This window comes from Rhinolophus sinicus, chromosome 14 (genome assembly GCF_057876585.1).
Source record: "Rhinolophus sinicus isolate RSI-liver-muscle chromosome 14, RSI-T2T, whole genome shotgun sequence".
NCBI classification, from domain to species: Eukaryota; Metazoa; Chordata; class Mammalia; order Chiroptera; family Rhinolophidae; genus Rhinolophus; species Rhinolophus sinicus.
The window spans coordinates 155,475,096-155,495,945 of NC_142514.1; the positions used below are offsets into that span (position 1 = coordinate 155,475,096).

Sequence of the window (20,850 nt, forward strand, 5' to 3'; positions counted from 1 at the left end):
CTCCCTCTTGCCAACTTCCTGGAAAAGACCATCAAACTAAAACTGAGTTTAGGGAAGAAGACAAAGTCAGGATTTTATTAGGTTTGGGAGATGTGATTTTCAGCAGGTCTCTCAATGCAGAGCAAGGGGTTGGTTAGAGGGGAGAGGAAAGGTCCTGATCTGGATTTGGCATGGTTCATTATGTAGTTGAGAATTGGTAGAGTAAATGAGTGTTGGGTTTCAAAGTGAACCTTGAATAAACAATCTAGTTGAGTCATCTGCTCTTGAGAAGACGGTATTTACTCTCAGGATTAGTTGAAAAATCTCTTGTTAACATAAATAGGTTTTTTTGAGGTGCCTGAAACAAACAACGTCATCTTCCGGGGCAAGAGTTTCTGGAATAGCGGAGAGTTGACTAGCACTGTCATGTTTATGATGACGATGAACTGTGTGGTTGCAGATGATTTTGGCTTTAGGATCTCAGCACTGCAAGGAAACCTCTGTCTTCCTGCTTTGAAGCACAGCCACGAGCTTCATCTACCTTCTTGGTTTGCAGAGAAGACTGGAGCTGCCTTTTCGGCTTCTCTAAATTCCAGTGCACCATACTAAGCCCAGACCTAGCCATTAAAAATTGTTTCGGTTCTTCTGTCCCAGCAAAATTTTTGTGCTTGTGGCATTTTTGCTACTTTGCCCACATGGACCCAGTGTTGGATAAATGGCCCTCAGTTATGAAAACCACTGTTTTCTGTCTGTTCAACTAGGAAGGGCTCATCCCTTGTTAGAAATAATTTATTTAGATTTCTTTGCTTCCAAGGCTCTTTGATGGTTTTGAGGAAAAATATGATTGTTTATCCAGTGTTTTCTTTTTGTTACATCAGAGTAATGGTCTTTTGCATACCTCTGCATCCTAACTAGAAACTGAAGCCTCTGAGTGCATTGTTTTTAAAAGTTCAATCAGGAAAATAAATTCGAGCCTACATATTTAGGACTTTTTTAAAGTTAGGAAAAACAAATAAAAATAAACAAAAGTTAAGTCAGTGAGCCAGAAATAAAGTGTGTGTTATCTCTCAATTCTCTTTTTTTTTAATGCTGTACTTGACAAATGGTCAAAAGATAAGAGGCATCAATATTTAGTTTTGGATGGAGTCAAAGCAAGTCCTTGAGTTACGGATTTCTAAGGCTAATGTAGATGTTATTAAAAGAACTTTACGTGTTTACAATTCAAACTTTAGAGATCCCTTACTTGTAGTACTTTTTGTCTTCATTTTACTTTTTAATTAAGCTTTATATTTTTCTAATGGCTTAAAAAAATCAAGATGGGCACATTTCTTTGCAATAGTGTTCTTTAAATCTTCTTTCAAGGCTTTTGGAAAATCTCTGACAGTAGAAACCTACCAATTCCAAACGCATTCCTGGGTGTTAAATCAGTTCTTAGTACTTGTGGGTGTAAACTGACCTAATTTTGACCTTGCAAAGCTAATCAGCTAAAGAAACTAATTATTAAAACACATCTGTGCTGCTTAGAAATAGTAAGACTTGTCTTAAACTTGCATCATAGATTTTAGTGGGACATCTGCTATATATTTTAATAGGCTTCATTAAGTAAATTTTATGTCTTGTGAGGGAAGGGCATTTCTAATTATGTGATTCTGCCTCTATGGTCAGTTTTTAGGTTTCTCCTTGTATGAATGACCGTATGATCTAGAGCATAGTCCTGTATTTTCTACTTTTCTCTGAAACCTGGACTTTATAGTTAGACTTAGATGGTGGTGGAATACTTAAATTTCTTCATTTTTCCCCACAGAACTGTTTTTTAAGTAGTATTATGTGCTACGAGCTGTAAGGCATTGGGAATATAGAAATAAGCCAAACAGTTCTTCTATTCACAAGGCATTAATGGGGAGACATATTATAATCCACCTTATGAATGTTAGATACACTGAAGAATTATTGAAAATTTGACTGCATGTGATAAAAGCATTGTAGTTATACAAGAAAATATCCATACATTTTAGAGATGTGAACTGAAGTGTGTAGGGGAGAAATGACATGATGTCACGCATTTGCTTCAAAATAGTTCAGCAGAAAAAGGGGGATGAAGGGAGAATAGATGAAGTAAATGTGGCAAATACTGGTAACCGCTGAATATAAGTTATATGTTATCAGCGGTTCTATTAGGTTGGTACAAAAGTAATTGCGGTTTAAAACTTTAAAAATAATTTCAGAAAAACGCTATTACTTTTGCACCAACATAATATAATTGTGTATATGAGGTCTGACAATTAAGTTTGCGAACATGTTGCAACAATGTTGCTAACTATTTTTGATATCAGAGGGATTATTCATTATGAATTTGTACCAACTGGACAAACAGTTAACCAAGTTTACTATTTGGAAGTGCTGAAAAGCCTGTGTGAAAAAGTTACACGACCTGAACTTTTCACCAACAATTCATGCATCACAACAATGCAACCAGCTCATACAGCACTGTCTGTGAGGGAGTTTTTAGCCAGTAATCAAATCACTGTATTACACCCTCCCTACTCACCTGATCTGACCTCCAATGACTTCTTTCTTTACCCAAAGATAAAGGAAATATTGAAAGGAAGACATTTTGATGACATTCAGGATATCAAGGGTAATATGATGACAGCTCTGATGGCCATTCCAGAAAAAGAGTTCCAAAATTGCTCTGAAGGGTGGGCTAGGTGCTGGCGTCAGTGCCTAGCTTCCCAAGGGGAGTACTTCGAAGGTGACTGTAGTGATATTCAGCAATGAAGTATGTAACACTTTTTCTAGGATGAGTTTGCAAACTTAATTGTCCGACCTCATATGTTAGAAGTTTTTCATGGTTGAATATTTTTAAAGAATCACACTAGGACAATATTCTAAGAAATGCAGGAGTGATGAGCCATCGGTACTGATCTAAGTTGTTTCTATACAACTAAGCTACCTGCTATAGCTATCAAAGCTGACCACATGCTTATCCTATGGCTTAACCATCTCATTTTTAAGTCTTTAAACAACAGAAATGTGTTCATATATTCACCAAAAAGACACGTACAAGAATGTCCATTGCAGCATTCTTCATTATAGCCCCAAATTGGAAACAAGCTAAACATTCATTAATAGTGGAATTGATGAATAAAATGGTATATTTTTGGAGTAGTGTATACCAATGAAAAAAGGTGATCTTCACTATATACTACAACATGAATGAATTTCATGAACGGAATTTTTATTAAAAAAAGCCAAAAAAAAAGACAGATACAGAAAAGTTTCAATATTTAAATTTTCAAAACAAGCTAAATTACAGTATGGTGATAAATATCAGAATAATGGTTACATTTTGTGGGAGGAGTTAATAATTAGAAGGGGGATAATAAAGGCTCTGGGGTTTGGGGAGTGGTCTTTATATTGATCTGGGTAATAGTTGAGTGTGTTCACTTTGTAAAAGTTCACTGAGGTGTATCCCAGTGATGTGCTCACTTTTATACAGCGTTATATATTTTATACTTGTATACTTCATAAAACATTTTTTTAAATATACAATGATTCTCACATTGGCTAAAAAGAATATCTCTATTTTTTACATGTATGTGATATTTCACTTAAAAGGTTCATCAAAACAAACCAAAAAAAGGATTTCTAGTGGTCAGAAGCTTGATGAGTAAAAGGAAATGAAAGAAATCCAGCATGGCTGGAACAGGTAGACCATAGTGTTTGAAGAAGGTGGAGAGCTGTCCAAATCGTTTAGCACCTTGTGATATTTGGTCTTTTCCTTAGACCAGTGGGAAATAATTGAAGTTTTTTTAAACAGTGATGTGATCTGAAGGGCACTTTGGAAAGATCATGGCTGGAATATGGAGAACAAATAGGAGACCAGAGTGAATGTGCGAGGCCAATGGGTAGGCTATTACAGCAGCTCAGGCGAGAAATAGCAGTGACTTGCACAAAGGTAGTTTTAGTGGAGGTGGAGAAAAGTGAACATATTCAAAACCTATTTAGAAGGAAAAATTGATAGGACATGAAGGTGGGTTAGGGAATGGGGATGAGGGAAAGAGGTAGCAGTGGTGACTCCAATTTGAAGAATGATGGTATTATCTTGTAAGACAAAGAAAACTGGAGGAAGAACAGGTTTAGAGGTGAGGATCAGAAGCTCAATTTTTTAATATGTTGAATTTGAAATGCCTTTGAGATATGCAAGTAGTGATATCCAGTAGGGAATTGGGATATTCTTCTCTGGCCTGTCTTGTCAAGTCACACTAGCGATATATTTGGTCCAGGTATAACATATGAGAGTAGAATAAAAGAATGCTTTGTAGGGGGATGTTTTTAAAATATCCCCCAAATAAGCTAATACTGTTTAATAAGGCATTTTAGGTAATCATAAAATTACGTAAATCACTCTTGAACTAGGATGTATTTTTTAACCTGTGCTACTTCTTGAGGTTAATGGACTCTAAAAGCTGTTTATTAGAAAGCAGCTCCAATGGAGTAGCATCATATGAAAATATAACTTAATCCAAATTAACTATTTACATAATAAAAAAGAGTCCATGAGAGAAATAATCATCTAAATAGTGCAGTCGATTCTACCTTCGATTTTATTTAGTGAACATGTGCCACAAAGTGCGCATGAGATGGAAAACACATCTGCCAGTTCTTCAGTTATTTTTCAGCTTCCAAGTATTTTTCTAGTTTGAGCATCTTGTTGGACTGCACGCGATTCTTGTCTCTAAAAGTATATCTTTTTCGTACAACATGCACTTTGTTACAAGCCATCTCCTTCCTCTGGAGCCGAGCCAAAGAGATGGGGATTTGTGCCATTGCCAGAAGAACTGGTTGTATTGAACTTATTGAGGGATGGTTTATTTGTTTGTCTCCAATTCAAAACCTTAGTAAAAGGATTTTCCAGAGTAATTTTGATTATCAGAAATTTTTCCATTATGTGACTTATCGTCTACATAATATATGACTCTACTTTAAAAGGATGTTTTGTCTCATATTCAAATAGATTTTATCTAGTTCTTATATTTTTTAGATTTGATTGAAGTTTAAGTGTACTCTATGCATTACCTCCAAAATTTGGGACACTTCTACTTGATCTTTTTTCATCTTTCATTTTTTCTCCCAACCAAAGAGAGTCTAACCTTCTAAACTGGACTCCAGAGGATTTTAGCCTTTTTAAAATCTGGATTTCTTCAACCCATTCTCTGTTTAGTTGCTTTCCTATCTAGTTTTGTACTCTCTCCTTGGAAAATCTTAATGTTAAAGAATGTATGTTTCCCACCTTGTATTAACTTTGAGGTATATGTTCACCATGTAGAATAGTGGGAAGAATCACCTGTAATGTTAAACTATTATTTAAACCTACTCAAAATTCAAGAGTCCACAAAATGAGGAACCTTGAAGTTGAGTAAAATAACTTGTCTTTAGAGTGGATAGAGATGCCTATGCTTGATGCTCTTTTGAAAGCCATGCTGTAAATAAGGCCTCTGAATCTGCAGTTTTAAAAATTCATTAACATTGATTCTGAAGCCTCCGATTGAGTTATATTATAAAAGGACTGAACATCAAATTGTTTTAAATTACATTTTTGAGTGGAATGTTGAAATTCTTAAGCTACATTAACAAACATAATTTAATTTGAGATAGGTATACCGTTATGCTTGAAATCAGCAATGCCAAGGGTCAGAATAAATTTATGAGCGAAATAATCACACTCAGGCAGTACTGAAATACTTATCTCAAGCACAGCAATAAGCATAAAAATGGTTTATTTATTAAATAATCAATAAGAGTGGACTCTTGATTATAGATGTCAGGGGAGTTCTGTCTAGACTTATCTCAGAGGCTGCCAATTAGAATTATTAGGTTGTGATAATAAATGAGTTTGACCAGGTATTTTCCTCTTTGGTTCAGGCAGTTTTCCCTGGTGTAATGACCTATAAGGAAGTAATCTTCCAGTTCTGATTCCCTTTAACTTACGCTCTGGCAAAACCATGGTAAATATTGGCATTCAGTTCTTCTAAAAATCCTGAAGCACCTAATGTCTCCAGACATCTGATGTATATGTATGTATTCACAGGAAGAATCAGTCTTTAAGGAAAGATAAGTCAAAAATTGGAAAAACAAAATTTTGTTACGTATACCAGATGGCTCAGAACTTAATAGTTACCAAAATCATCCCATCTTTCTCTTTTCTAGAGACTAAATGAGAAAAGCACCAATCATGAAATAGAAGGGAGTTTTCTGAAAATTATTAAAATCAAAGAGGAAAGTTTAAACAGTGGATAATGTAGCACTCTGGTTAAAAGCTTCAGCGTTAGATCCAATGGGGTGAGCTTACCAGTGTAATGTTATAAGAGGTATTTAATTTCTCCAAACTTCAAATTTTTAATCTGAAAAGCGGAGATCATAACATGAGTACCTATCTCCTGGGTATTATTTTGAGTGCTAAATTAGATAATACATGAAAGCATTTACCACTATGCCTGGCACAAAGAAAATGCTCATAAAACGGTCTGGTTAATATTACCATTCACTTTCCTATCTTGCTGCTTTTTTTAAAGAAAAGGTTGTTTAAGTTTAATTTTTAACTTATCCATTTGCTTATGGGAATTTAGGATTGTGTGATTTCGTAGGTGGATTTACTTATTTATCAGGATTGAAGCAGTATAACTGATTTGGCTGTAAGTACCACTGGTCTATAAAGAAAGATTAGTTTCTTTATAGGCCAAAGTATGCAATGAAAACTTTTGACCTATTCATATACCTGAATAGCTAATGTAGTAGAGAAATGAGACTGTCTTTCAACGTGCTACATTCATGCAAATCAGCTGCTTCTCAAAGCAAAATCCTTCCTTTCTGCCGACAGTTTTGCAGAGTCACGTTTTTAATTTCTAGAGCACTGAGACAGTGACATAACTATTACAGAATGCCTTTTCCTTTAACAAGTGATATGTGCTGGCTGTCCCCAAAGGCTGCACCATAGTGTTCAATCTGATTTTTCTTTTCTCGTCCTTATTCATTCAGCATTCAACCCCATGGATATGGGATGGGCCAGACTGAGTCCTGAGGCCCCAGAGACATAGGACGTTGTCTCACCCAGCAGTGTGCAGAGATTACAAATAAACATAAACAAAAACCCTGAAATTACAAATATAAAGCCAGAACTTTATATAACTAGTATAATTACTCTTTGAAAAACATAAATAAATACTACCAGAGTTTTAGTTCTTACTGCAGGTATTAAATACTTTTTAGAAGGGCTCAGGTGAGGAGATAGTAGCCATCTTTTTACCTCACTTTTCAAAAAAGGAAAAAAATCCTGTTCATTTCTGGAAGTAAAGTTTATCATATCTTCTACCTGCTCCCTTTTTCTTGTCAGAGTTTCTTTCAATGTTCCATCTCTTAATTTATACTTCTAAAGGCTTGTAAAAACAAGTGGCGTTTAGTAGAGCTTGAACACCTAGCCACAAAAATGAATTTTAATAGTTTTCAGTTGTAAACCTCTGCAGCAGTCACAGAATTAATTTTTTTGTTCTGCCTTGATTTTTAAATTTAATATATCTGCTATTTTGTGTTAAAATATAATGTTTACTTATCATTGATGTATTTTCTGCCATTTAAGTAATTAGATGGTCCAATTGAGCCCTTATGTGGATACTTTCTAGGAAACTTTGGAAAGCAGCATGGAAAGTGGAATATAAGGAAACAGTGAACATTGATATTAGGCAGTGGGAAACTGACGATGTGTGCAGAACCAAAAGGAGATTGAAATATAGAGAAGCACGGGGCTGCAAGATTTTTCAATGGCAATCACAGAAAAAAAATACTTTTCAAGATGACTTTTATTCAAACAGCATGAATTCTAGTGCTGTGTGTTAGCTTCTGTGTTAGGCATTGTGAATATAACAAAGAATGTCTCCGACCCCAGAGACCTTTGTTTAGTAAGGGAGGGCCACATATAAATAGATAATTGTAATATGGTGCTTTATAATAGAATTTAATATAGAGGCATATAAAAGATACCCTGGGCCAGACACACTCTTGATAATCCTGTTTATATTTAACTTTTTACCTTAGGCTTGGCTTCTTCCCCAAAACTTTCCTAATATCAAATGCACTAAATTAGTGGGGAATGATTAATGGTTGTCGGTACAAACATCAGGGAGTATTTCTGTAAAGTAGTTGACATCTAATAATCAGTTTTGAATGAAAAAATAAGACGTTATAAGAGAAGTAAAGCATCATGGTTTTCTTTTGAGCATTTTATATCACTTCAGCATTCATTTATTTGCTCATTCAATTAACACATCTTTATTAATTTCCTGTGGTCCCTGAACATCCCAGGCTATTTCATGCCTTTGTAACTACACAGTTGTTTTCACTGTTTAGGTAGAATTCCCGCGCACTGTGCTTAGGCAGTGAGGATATGGAGGTGAACACAGACATGGTGAGACTGCCCTTCAGGGCCTGTAGGGGTCTCCAGCTGAACAAAAAGCATTATGAGTATGGTGAGTGGTGTTACAGAGAGGATAGGGACATTTAATGGATGTATTAGAACCTACTCTGTGGGACTAGGGAAGGCTGCCCAGAGGAAGTAACATTTACGCTGACACATAACAAGTAAGAAAGAGCTAGTTTAGAGAATGGGGGAGAGTGTTCTAGGCAGCAGGCCTTAGGTAGAAAAAAACTGTGCGGTGAAGACTGTGGCCCCTGTAGTGGTGGACTACATAAAATGTAATGGCCCTTTAGCTGAGAACAAGTATAAGAGCTGAAAAAAGGTAAAAGAATGTATGTTTAAAGGTATCAGAGAGATAAATTAAAGCATTACCAAGGCAAGACTCAGAAAACAAGGAAATCCATAATAGCCAAGACATGGAGACAGCTTAAGTGCCCATCATAAAGGAGACGTGGTGTATATATAATGGGATATTATTCAGCCATACAAAGAAAGAAATCCTGCCATTGTGACAAGATGGACCTTGAAGGCATTATAAGTGAAATAAATCAGACAAAGACAGACAAATACTGTATGATATCATTTATATTTGGACTCGAAAAAAGCCAAACTTGTAGAAACAGAGACTAAAATGGTGGTTACCAGTGGCTGGGGAAAATGGGGAGATGGCCAAAGGGTACAAACTTCTAGATGTAAGTTGAATAAGTTCTGGGGAGTTGATGTATATCATGGTGAGTATAGTTAATAATACTGTGTTATATACTTGAAAGTGGCTAAGAGAGTAGATCTTAAATATTCTCACTACAAAAAACAACAACACCTGATAGTTAATGTGATATGATGGTGGCGTTAGCTAACACTATGGTGTCAATCATTTTGCGTTATGTAAGTATCAGATCAACACATAGCATTTAGACAATGTTATGTGTCAATTACATCTCAGTAAAACTGGGGGGGAAAGGGAAATCAGAATAGTAGAAACCCTGTGGGGGTGGAGGTACCTAGGATTAGCTAGGAGCATAAGGGGGATTACTGGGGTGCCAGATGTTCTAGTTCTTGATCTGAATGTGGGTTTCACAGCTGTATTCTGTTTGAAAATTCACCATGATGTAACACTTATGTGTAAAATTTCTGCATGTACATTGTACTTTAAAAAGTTTTAAAAGTGAAATTTTTGGTAAATCTTACTGAATATTGAATGTATAAAACAATATCTTGTGTATATAGCCAGCAAGAAATGTAGAGCAGTTAGAGCATGTAAAGTATTAGTTTATCAAATGTCAGAATTAAAGTACTTAAGTTTTAGGGTCTGAAGAGGTGACCCCTTCTTGCCTCCTAAAATTACTATAATATAAAGCAGTTTTGAAATTACAAGGGAGCAGTCTATGTACATCTTTTAAAAATTCAGTTGTAATCTGGGAATATTTCAAGTAGATCAAAAGTTAATTGTATTGAGTTTTTCAGTACAAGTACCTTTTAAAATACAGAGGGTGTCAAAAAAATGTATACACATAACTTGTATTCATCTTTTGTCATTGGTATATATTATTACAATTTTAATACAGTTTTTTCCTTTTTTTAATGTTTATATGTTTTTTTTGGCACCCCCAGTATTTTTAGACCTATTGTCTGTTTTGCCACTTCCATATTGCTTGGTCTATTTCTAAACTACTCAACTTGACAATATCCCTTGAGAAGTATATGGCACTTAATGTGTGTTGTTCCCTAGAGGAATCACGAAAGAAAGAAAAGATGCAGGTTTTCTCTTGGGATAAAATAGAAAATTAATTGAAGAAGGAAGAGCCCATAATTTAAGGTACAGTTAATATTGGGAGAAAATTCATAATACATAATTTTCATATTTGTTGATTACGTTTTCTTACTTTAAATACCAATTATTACTACTAGTAGAGTCCATGTTCTTTATGCAGCAGCTTTTATGGCTTTTGTTTGTATTTTCATCTGATTGACTTATATACATACAGTGATGTGAACTATAAAAATCATTGTTATGCATTACCTTCTTACTTTTTCTCTGCTTGATTTAGACTCATCAGTTGGCTTTGAATTCCATATTAAGATTTTGAAAGAAATACTCAAACAAAAAAATGAATTGTAATTTCGTTATAGTGATGCTACTGCATGGATTACAAGCAGTCTATCTCCATGCTTGGATAAACTCCATCAAAAGCACATTATCCTCCTACTTCTGTGGACAGCTGCCTAATTGTATCTGCTGTAACCACATGCTGTTGGAACATGATACCAATGAAGAACAGAAATGATAAATTACTCCCTGCAGGTGATAGTGATAATGATAATTTTTAATTTCCTTCTTCCTCATAAGGTCTAGTCTGATCTTATTTCATTGGCTGCCATCCTGTTACATACACACATTATATGTCCGTCCTCTTTAAAGAATTACGCATCACACCAAACTACATGAGAAAATAATTCATTTTTATTTCAAGTCATTGTTCTTCAAATGAGCATGTGTAAAATGAACGTGTGCACCTACCTTTATGTGTATGGGATAAGCAAGCAAGATGTGGCTTAAAATAGATTTTTAAATGATTCCATTTATAAATGCTGTGAGTTATTTTTTTTCTTTTTCTGAAATCCACAAAGTGACAGAACAGCTCATTCTGAAACTGTATTCTAATTCTTAGGAATATTTAAGATGCACAACAAAGCTACATGCCTGTATTATTTTCCTCTGTACTTCAAAGTTATTGTGAAGGATTCTCACCAAATTGCAAACATGATCCAACTCTCCCAGAAATTTACTGTATGTAAATGTATTTTCCTTTCATTCTGTTTTCTTCTATCATCATCGTTGTTGTTGTTGTTCTTAATTACCGTTTGTTTTCTCTTCTCTCAGTGTAAAGGGATGTTATAACTAAAATTTTTCTGACTGTGGTGTAATTCAGTGAAATTTTATTTATTTGTGACCTTGCCTTTGCAGATTGACTCCGCTCCTATAAATATTTGGTTTTAATGCTTATTTTTTTCCTCAGCAGTTCCATTTGCCCCTGACTAGACATACAGAGGGGGCCGCAAAAAATGTATACTACACATTTTAAGAAAGGAAAAAACTGTATTACAATTGTAATACTCAATATATACTGACAACAAAAGATGAATACAAGTCATGTATACGCTTTTTTTGGCACCCCTGCTATATGTGGAACAAAAGAGGAATTTATTCTGTGGTCAGGCATTCTAACATATCTGATCTTTTTCAAGCACATGTCAAGCTGTGCTCCAGTTATTTGTTACCATTCCCTATTAGTTTTCATTTTTAATTTCCTATGGTTGTTTTTTTCTTAGATTTGAATGACTTGCGCAGAGAGAGGGTAAGTTCATTGGAATTAACATTTAAAAGATCTAGAGATAGCCTGTTTAAGTGATAGTAACAAGGTAGTGAAGCTAAAATTGAAAAAAAGTGGCATATTTATATTCTGCAGCAACCTAAATAGTTTTGTCCCCAAATCAGCTGACATACGTAGTTTATATGACTATGTTTTAATTTTAAGGGTTTTTTTCTCTCTTCTTTCTAATGTCTGTTTTAATTATTAAGGATCATTTACAGAGGGGGGAAAAAAGCCCTTTCCCTTTGAGTGGCGTTCTACGCCTTGCTTGCGTTTGAGAGTAAATACCCATTTTTAAACCAGAAATTCCCTTTGGTTTTTCAGAGCAAGTGCTTCCCACTTGCTCAGTTATGTAAATACAAACTATCTGATAAGTAGATTATCTGCACATAATTTTACATCCCAGGTGAATTTCTTCCTAACATCTCCTCATGCTTCTGTTTGATGTGTGCTGTGGAACTGATTTTAATGTTACCCTCAACCCCATGTCATTAGGAAGGTAAATCTGTACGTGGAGTTGAAGATACTATGATGCCTTCCAAAGAGAACTATAAAATAGATGTGATTCTAGATTTATCTTTGTCATAGACCCCTGCTGACCTAGAACAAAAATTAATTACATCTTTCAGTTTGATTTTTCTTTCCTATTTTATTTATTTGCCTTGAGGCTTATAAACTATTGTTTGGTTGCCCCAGACTACCCAGTTTTTGTGTGTTTTTTTGTTTTTTTCACTGTATTTTTGGGGGTCTGAGGGTGGGTTAGTTTTTTCTTTGATATTTTTAAGTAAATTTCATAGATAGTTGGATTTGAGGATTGAAAGACAATGCTAAAATATCTTTGTATTCTCAAATCTTTTTATGTTTATATTTTAATTTTGTTGTAAACTCATGTATTAGCCTTTCCTCTTTGTTAAGACCTATAGTTATAAATACCTATACATAATTATAAATTTTACAATTGTTTTACCATACTAATATGCCAGTCTGTTTTTTTTTACCAGATTAACTATATGACGTTTAACTTCGTGTATGTTACACATTTCAGATTCAAGTCACATTTTCTGATAAAGTTGTAAGAACTTCTTTTAAACCTGAATTTGTTGTTTTTACAAAAAGTTTTGTTAGCTTATTAGGATTTGTTTTACTTTTTTGTTTCAGTAACAGAATATAAGGAGTACGTAAAATATATGTGTACTTTAAAGAATAAAGTAAACCCCCCCGAACCCACTTACTAAAATCTTTAGAAGTCCTCTTAACGTTTTCATATAACTTGGCAATTTCTTATTACTGTGATTATTCCATTTACATCTTTTCTCCTCTACTTTCTCTCTCTTTGCATTTGCTAATCTCTTTTGCTGGAAAATGTTATTTTTGTTAGAAATACTATTTGGGGATACTTTTTTTTTTTCAAATTCATGTAGTTTTCTCCTACATATTAGACACTGCCCTAGCCATTGGGGTTACAGAGATGAGTGATTTTAGGGATTCACTAAGAGAACTGATGCAAAGATAATGGTTGAATCGAATGCCTCTTCATGCAATACTGTAGATCATTTAATTCGAATATTATTCAAAATAACTTATTATCACAGAAGCTGTTTATTTTTATGATAAATATTATTTATAAGTAAGCATAAAGAATATGACTATTCCAAATCTATCATCCACTTTCAGTAGCTTAGTGAATATCTTTCCAGGTATAACATACACGAAATGTGTAACATACACGAAGTTAAACATCATATAGTTAATCTGGTAAAAAAAACAGACTGGAATATTAGTATGGTATATATTTCCAGGTATATACATACATTTTCATAACATATAAGTACCCATAATATACATATTATTCTTTTCATCTAATGGTGTATTTTGACTATTTTTCCAAATCAATAAATATTTATCTACAGGATTACTTTTGATGGCCAAATGGTATTCCATTATAAGGAGGTATTATGATTTATTAACTGATCACTTGTTTAAAATTTTGGCTAAAATTGACATCTTATGGCTAAATTCTTGCAAGCATACTTAACTAATTTCCATAGAATAATTTTTAGAATACCTGGATCAATAAGTATGTACATTATGTAAACAATTGAGTGCATAACATACACTTACAAAACAGAAAAGTGTACAAGTCATAAGTAGTTTGATAAAGTTGCTCAAAGTTAATACCACCACGTACCTAGCACTCTGCTTAAGAAACAGTATTGCCAGGAACCCACCACCATGTTACCCCTTCCAGTTTCTACCCCTATGGCAAGGGTAACTACCATACTGACTTACAACACAAATTTTGCTGTTTTTGAATTTTCTATATATAAATGGAATCATATGTGTTCACTACTTTGTGTCTGACTTCTTCTTAATACAAATGTTTTGTCTGTTAACACGTTGCGTACGGCGGGGTTTAAATCCCTCATATCCCTCTGTTCCGGCAGGTTTTTAAAAGAAACTACTTTAAAATGCACTCTTCTCTTTAAAGCGTAAATGCTTCTATGTCATTTATTATTTTTCTATGGAATTTTTTAGGATTTACTCACCTATGATGTTAGTAATCCCTCCTGGTGTGATACTGCAGAAAGCAGCTTCCTTTGTGCAGTGGGACACGGCAAAAATTGTATATGTACCGAGTTTCACTTCTCACTTTTTTTGATGCGCACACTTTACACACCCGTGTGTGATATTTTTTCTTTCCTCTTCCCACTATGAGCTCCAGATGATGCGTGGCCAAATCTCCCGAGAGCCTGGCCGGATTGTCTTCCTTGGGGGCCCGCTGCGTAGGCACTTTCACAGCTGGTTCCCTATGGCCACTCGTCTCACCTCCCTGTCTTGGCCTCTCACTGCTCTCTGCCCAACCTTTTGAAATTCTCATTATCCGTCCATAACGCATGGCTCAGAAAAAACGAAGATTCTCGTGATCCGTACGCAACGTGTTAATATGTATTGTTAATTTCCCTGTAAAAAGGTTATTTCAGTTTATTTTCCCAGTATGAATGTCACATTTCTCACTAAACTGGATACTATAATTTAAAAAATGTTATCTCTAACATAATCAAGGAAAATTGTATCTGTAATTTACTCACTTTTCCTAGGTCAAACATATTTTTCAAATGCTTATTAATCATTTGATTTTTCTTTTATAAATTTTATAAATGCTTTGTCTTAATTTCTTTACACATATTGTGTTCTTACTAATTTGTAGTAGTTTAATGTACAAAGAACAAGTTACCCTTTGTTTTACATACATCTCAAATACAGAGGGTGTCAAAAAAATATATACACATTTTAAGAAAGGAAAAAACTGTGTAAAAATTGTAATACTCAATATATACTGATAACAAAAGATGAGTACAAGTCATGTGTATACGTTTTATTGGCACCCCCAGTATTGTCAGGTTTGTTGCCTTTTAGTTTTGATACTAAAATTTTTAATTTCCCTTATATTAGGTTTCTGCCTTTTGTGTGGTACTTACAAAGCTTTCTTCAGTTCCAAATTTTATAAATATTTGGGTATATTGGTAGGATTTCACTCTTCCTTCCTCTTACCTTCCTACTCCTTTCACTGATCTTTATGATTATATGTGCGTACATATAAACCCCACCAGATGATGTTATAATGTTTGCTTTAAATAGTCGTAAGTATTATAAAAGAATTCAGAGGAAAAGGTAGTTTTTATATTTACCCGTCTATCATTTCTGTTGTTCTATTATCTTTGGTGTTTCAGGTTTCCTTCTAGTATTATTACCCATCAACCTGAAGAACTTTAAAATGTCTCCTGAAAAGTCCATTATCAATGAATTATTTTTGTTTTCCTTCACTTGAAAAATGTCCTTATTTTGCCTTTATTCCAGAAGGATATTTTTTCTGGAAATAGAATTTTGAAAGGTTTTTTTTTCGTGCTCCAATAGCGTTTTCCTTTCGATCTTGACCTCCACTTACATAAGTGTTTGTTAGAGTCACAAGTCCCTGAGGCTCTGTGGATTTTATTTCAATCTTTTCCCCTTGGTTTTTCATTTTAGATAGTTTCAATTGATCTACCTTCAAATTTACTGCTGTTTTTTTTTTTTCTTTGTTACCTCCATTTTGCAATTCAGCCCAGAGAGTTTTTTTGTTTTAGTTACTGTATTTTTCAATTTTAAAATTTCCATTTGGGTCTTTTTTATAGTTTCTGTTTCTCTACTGAGAATTCCTATCTTTTGATTCAATGTGTTTTCTGTCACCTACTTTCTATTACCTCATACCAGCATAGTTATAATTTCTGCTTTAATGTCATTCTGATAATACCAGTACATGAGTCATCTGAGAGTTGGCATATGTTGATTGTCTTTTCTCTTAAGAGTTGAGTACATTTTCCTGGTTCTTTGCATGTTCAGTAATTTTGGATTATATTCTAGATGTTGTGCATGCTGTGTTGTGTGGATTTTCAGTCGTCTTATAATTAATTGTCTGGAGAATGTTGATGCTAGCAGGCAGGCAACCCAGTTAAATTCAGAACATAAGTACTGTCAACAGTGTCTGGGCAGACAGTGGTTCAAATCTCAGTTTCATTCTCCAAGCATTTGCTATACTATTTTGAGTCTCTTCTGCACATATGCACATTAGGAATTAGTCTGAGACTTGTACAGGTTTTTCAAATCTCAGTTTAGGTCTCTAAGCCTTTACTTGTTGGTTTGGGTTTTCCCTACACCTTTTTTTTCCAGGGTTTAATCCTGAGACTTGTGCCAATGATTCAGATTTTAGTTCATTTCCCTCAGCCTTTGTTATTTTGGTTTGGATCCAACCTGAGCTACACAGTTTGGCATTAGGCTGAGACTTGTGCAACGTTATACATAGAATTAGGGCATCCTCTTCTCTAGCTTTCTCCTCCTCATATTTGTCCCAAACTCTCCATTTTTTTCAGAGTTGATAATTATTAGTTCCATCTAAGGTTAGTTGTTCAATTATTTAAAAAAGTGTATTGACTATGTAATGAGGCTAGCTGTATTTAAGAAACTGAAGACTAAAAAGGTTAACTAAAATTTGTGGAGAACCTGCTCTATAACAGACTTACGCTGGGGCATAGAAATACAAATTACACATAGGCTTTGCTCATAAATAAGTTACAGTCTGATAGGCCAACTAACTAAAATATAGTATGATAAGTACTGTAGTAGAATTTTTATCATAGCACACTCAGCAAATATTGTGTACTATGGACCAGGCAGTGCTTGGGCACTAAGGATATAGTAGTGAACAAGATAGAAATGCAGGGATAAATTTAAGGAAACAATTAAATTAGTCAATGGAAGGTATCAGGAAATCAACTGAAAAAAGTTATGTCTTAGAAATGTTCTCATTAGCTACATGGTTTTCTATAATAATCTCTAGCTGAGTTCTACATTGCTTTATATTCTTTTTGACAGAAGTATAAATAGTATTTCGATTCTCTCTTGGTTTCTGAAGTATAATGAACCTCAAGGTTAAATATTGAATTTGGTTTGGATTCAACCCATATTAACCCTACAGATCAATAAAACTTCATATTCTCAACAAAAGCAGTAGAGTACACAAATTAGCTTTATAGTGATTTTACAATAATCAGTGTCCTGTTTTTAATACTTTATAAGCTTTATTTAATGCCAGTTTTAAAAATAGATTAAGTCTAATGAAAGAAAAAGGAACGTTACCACTTAAATTTTAAACAACAACAAAAAGAAAATTATATATTCATCTGAATATGTTAATTTCTTTTGGAGACTGTTTTTTACTCTCACAGTAACCTTTAGAGTTACTTCAGAGTTTCTCCTTTGAGCGTTTGCTTAAATGTAAGTTGTATATATTTGCTTTGAGTACTATTATTAATAAAATAAAATGATTTCTATTTTATTTTTAGAAAAACGTAACATTTAAATATTCCATTGATCTCATTGCAAAAATATTTATAGTACTTTGCTTTAAAATTGGATGTATGATATCTGAAGAAATTAAATGAGCTGTCTTTGTATAAAAGAGTATGTTTTAGTTATTTATTGCTGTGTAACAAACCACCTCAAAACTTAATGTCTTAAAGTCACAATCACTTAGACTTGTTTCTGATTCTGTCGTCTGGACTGGGCTTATCTACTGGTTCTTCTGCTGGTCTCTCCCGGGCCTTTTATGCTGCTGCAGTTGTCTAGAGGCCTGGGAGGCTTTACGAGAGCTGGAAGGTGCAAGACGGCTCAACTTGCGTTGCAGCATCCGAGCAGGAGAGTCTGGATCGGCTAGGGGCCAGCTGATGCCGTCTCACTCCATGTAGTCTCTCCCCTTTCAGTAGTCTACCATGATCATTTTCCTAATAACACATATTGATTAGCCTTATTACTCTTATTATTATATAGTTTGTGAAGAAAAGCCAAATTATATTATTTTACTTTTGCTTACAACATCTTTTCCAGGATAAATAGTGACCTGCCATAAGTTTAAGAGGTGTCTTGTCTTTGAAAGGGTTTCTTATTTGTCATGTTTTAAAAGACTGAATAATCATGTTATATAATTAGTTTAATAATTATTTGTATTCCTTTTTTTTTAACAGGCAATTGCTGGCTACTTCGATATATACTTTGAGAAGAATTGCAACAAGAGAGTAAGTATCATGAATTATCTCATAAGAATTAATTATGTGAAATACATTGTATTTTATTTTTGTGCCCCAAGGTGTTTGATCATAAGCATTTTGATGTTGTAAGCAATTGGAGCTTGTATTTGATGTAGTAGATTAATGTACCATGATATTAAAAACCTTGTACTTCATCAGATACTTTTGAACTCTACCACTGCAGGTCTTGTTCTCTACGGGCCCCCAGAGCACCAAAACACACTGGAAACAAACAATATTTCTATTGGAAAAACCATTTTCAGTTAAAGCAGGTGAGAAAGAAAAATAAAGGGGGGGGTGATGTCTTATTTATTCTGAAGTAAACAACAGTCATTCATTTTGCAACCACTTTTTATGTGCCCTGTATTTGAAGCAATGTAACAGAGGCTAACATAAGATGTTCTTAGAGCTGACCATCTACTTACATAACTAGTACTTACTAAGTTTCAAATATAACCAAAAGAAAATATTTCCATTTCCGACGTGCCTAAAGAGAAAAATCACCAATAGAGGTAAAGTATAAATTAAAGAGACTATCATTCAGTGATCATATTCAAAATACATTATTCTAGAAAGCATTCCACTGTCTCCACCTCCTCAAATCTTACACAGTGTTCAAGGACTGGTCACTTCTACATTCCTATACTGTATACTTCATTGATGGTTTACTGATATGAGCGCTCATAGTTCTAGCATACTACACACTTAGCTCCAAACATTAGAATTTGATTATGGAACCTTTTTAAAGAAAAAAAAAAATGTTTGTTACATCTAAATTGTCTTGTCCCACCTTTACTAAAAGCTTCCTGACTGTAGGAAACCTGAATGTACAACAAACCTCAGTGAAAAGATACTCAACATCACTAGTTCCTCAGGGAAAGGATAGTTGAAACTATGACATAACATCTTATCCACCACTATGGGGGAAAAAGTACATAAAATCTAACAGTGCCAAGTACTGGCAATAATGTAGACAAATGTAACTTTTATACTCTTCTGCTGGTAGTCTTAATTGGTACAATTTTAGAGAATAGTTTGATACCATCAAGTTAAGTCTAGACGTACCATCCCTTCAGCCACACAGTATTTTTCCTAGGTGTGTACTCTGAACAATATCTCCCACAACCTGTGTATAAGGACCTTCACAACAGTATGCTTTGTGGAAGTCAAAGTTGGAAGTAACCTTAATGGCCATCATCAGGAGATAGATAAATATGGTAGTTGTGTATGTTAAAGTATAGCATATAAAATAAATCATATTTTTTTTTGTATTAACAAATGACATTGAGCAGAAAAAGATGCAGATTGAGTCCTGCAGTATCCTGCTTATGTGAAGTTTAAAAACGTAAAACAACTGTGCATACACACACATAGCAAAAGTAAGAAGCAACACTTAATGGTAACCACTAAATTCAACATAGTGGTTACCTCTGAGAAAGGATAGAAATAGGATCAGGAAAGGCTACAAAGGGGGTTCAATGCCATATATCTGAATTATTTATTTTAAAATTTGAAGGAACTGTGGGAGAATGTTAATATTTGACAAAGCCAAGTAGTGGGTCTGAGGTCATGATTATATTATTCTCTATATGTTTAAAATATTTCATAAAATTCTAATATCATTTTGATTTCACTGTTGACGCATAAGTTGAATTTAGTAGATGCAAATAAACACTATTAGAGTAAAGCAGCACCTTGTTGTTATTTTTCACTTTGAGGTTGCAATACTGTGGAAATAAAACCTTGATGGTGTCATTTTCTCTTTCTCCAAAAAGCTTGAGCACAGGCAAAACTGAAATGAGGCAAACACAAATGAAATCCTTTCACATCCTCATTTTGTTTGTTTGTTTTGTCTTTGTGTAACTCTGGTATTTGGATTGAGGTTTGGAAACTTGAAAATGTTGCTTTCTTCTTCACTGTAACCATTTTGTTGTCCTAATGTTAGTATTTTAAAGGAATACTAATTCATTTTTAATCTTGAGAAAGATTTAAGATAGCATTTGAAAATTCTCCTTCCTAACTACAACAAATTGTTATTTGATGTCTCGTGAAGTTTTGAAATCCTAGCTGTTCTTTACCTAGTAATTTTCAGAGTAACTGACTTTTTCAGAATACAAGGAAGGAGATGTATGATTCTAAGGTTTCCCACTGACACTGTTTATATTCTGTCTCCTTCACTGCCATTGTGTATGTACCTATATTTAAGTAGGAAGGCCAACACATCACAAAATAGTAGAATCCCCTAAAATAGCACATCTTGAGGAAAGATTTGAAAGGGAATTTCAAAGTAAGGAAAATGTGTTCATTCTCAGCTATGGAAGTATAAAAAAAGGATCATGTAAGTTCATAAGTATATCACTTTTTTTTTTTTAACCCTGTTAAGCCCCTGATGGTTGTAATGAATAGAAAA

General features: G+C 34.1%; 1 protein-coding gene across 2 annotated transcripts in view; it reads left to right on the forward strand.

Moving 5' to 3' along the window:
• Positions 1-20,850, forward strand: part of PRMT3 (protein arginine methyltransferase 3) — a 127,645-nt gene that overhangs the window by 92,814 nt on the left and 13,981 nt on the right. For both annotated transcript variants that reach the window (XM_019742634.3, XM_074336134.2), the window contains 2 exons: positions 18,378-18,428; positions 18,625-18,712. In XM_019742634.3, coding sequence (XP_019598193.3) covers positions 18,378-18,428; positions 18,625-18,712 — 139 coding nt within the window. The remainder of the gene's footprint in view (positions 1-18,377; positions 18,429-18,624; positions 18,713-20,850) is intronic.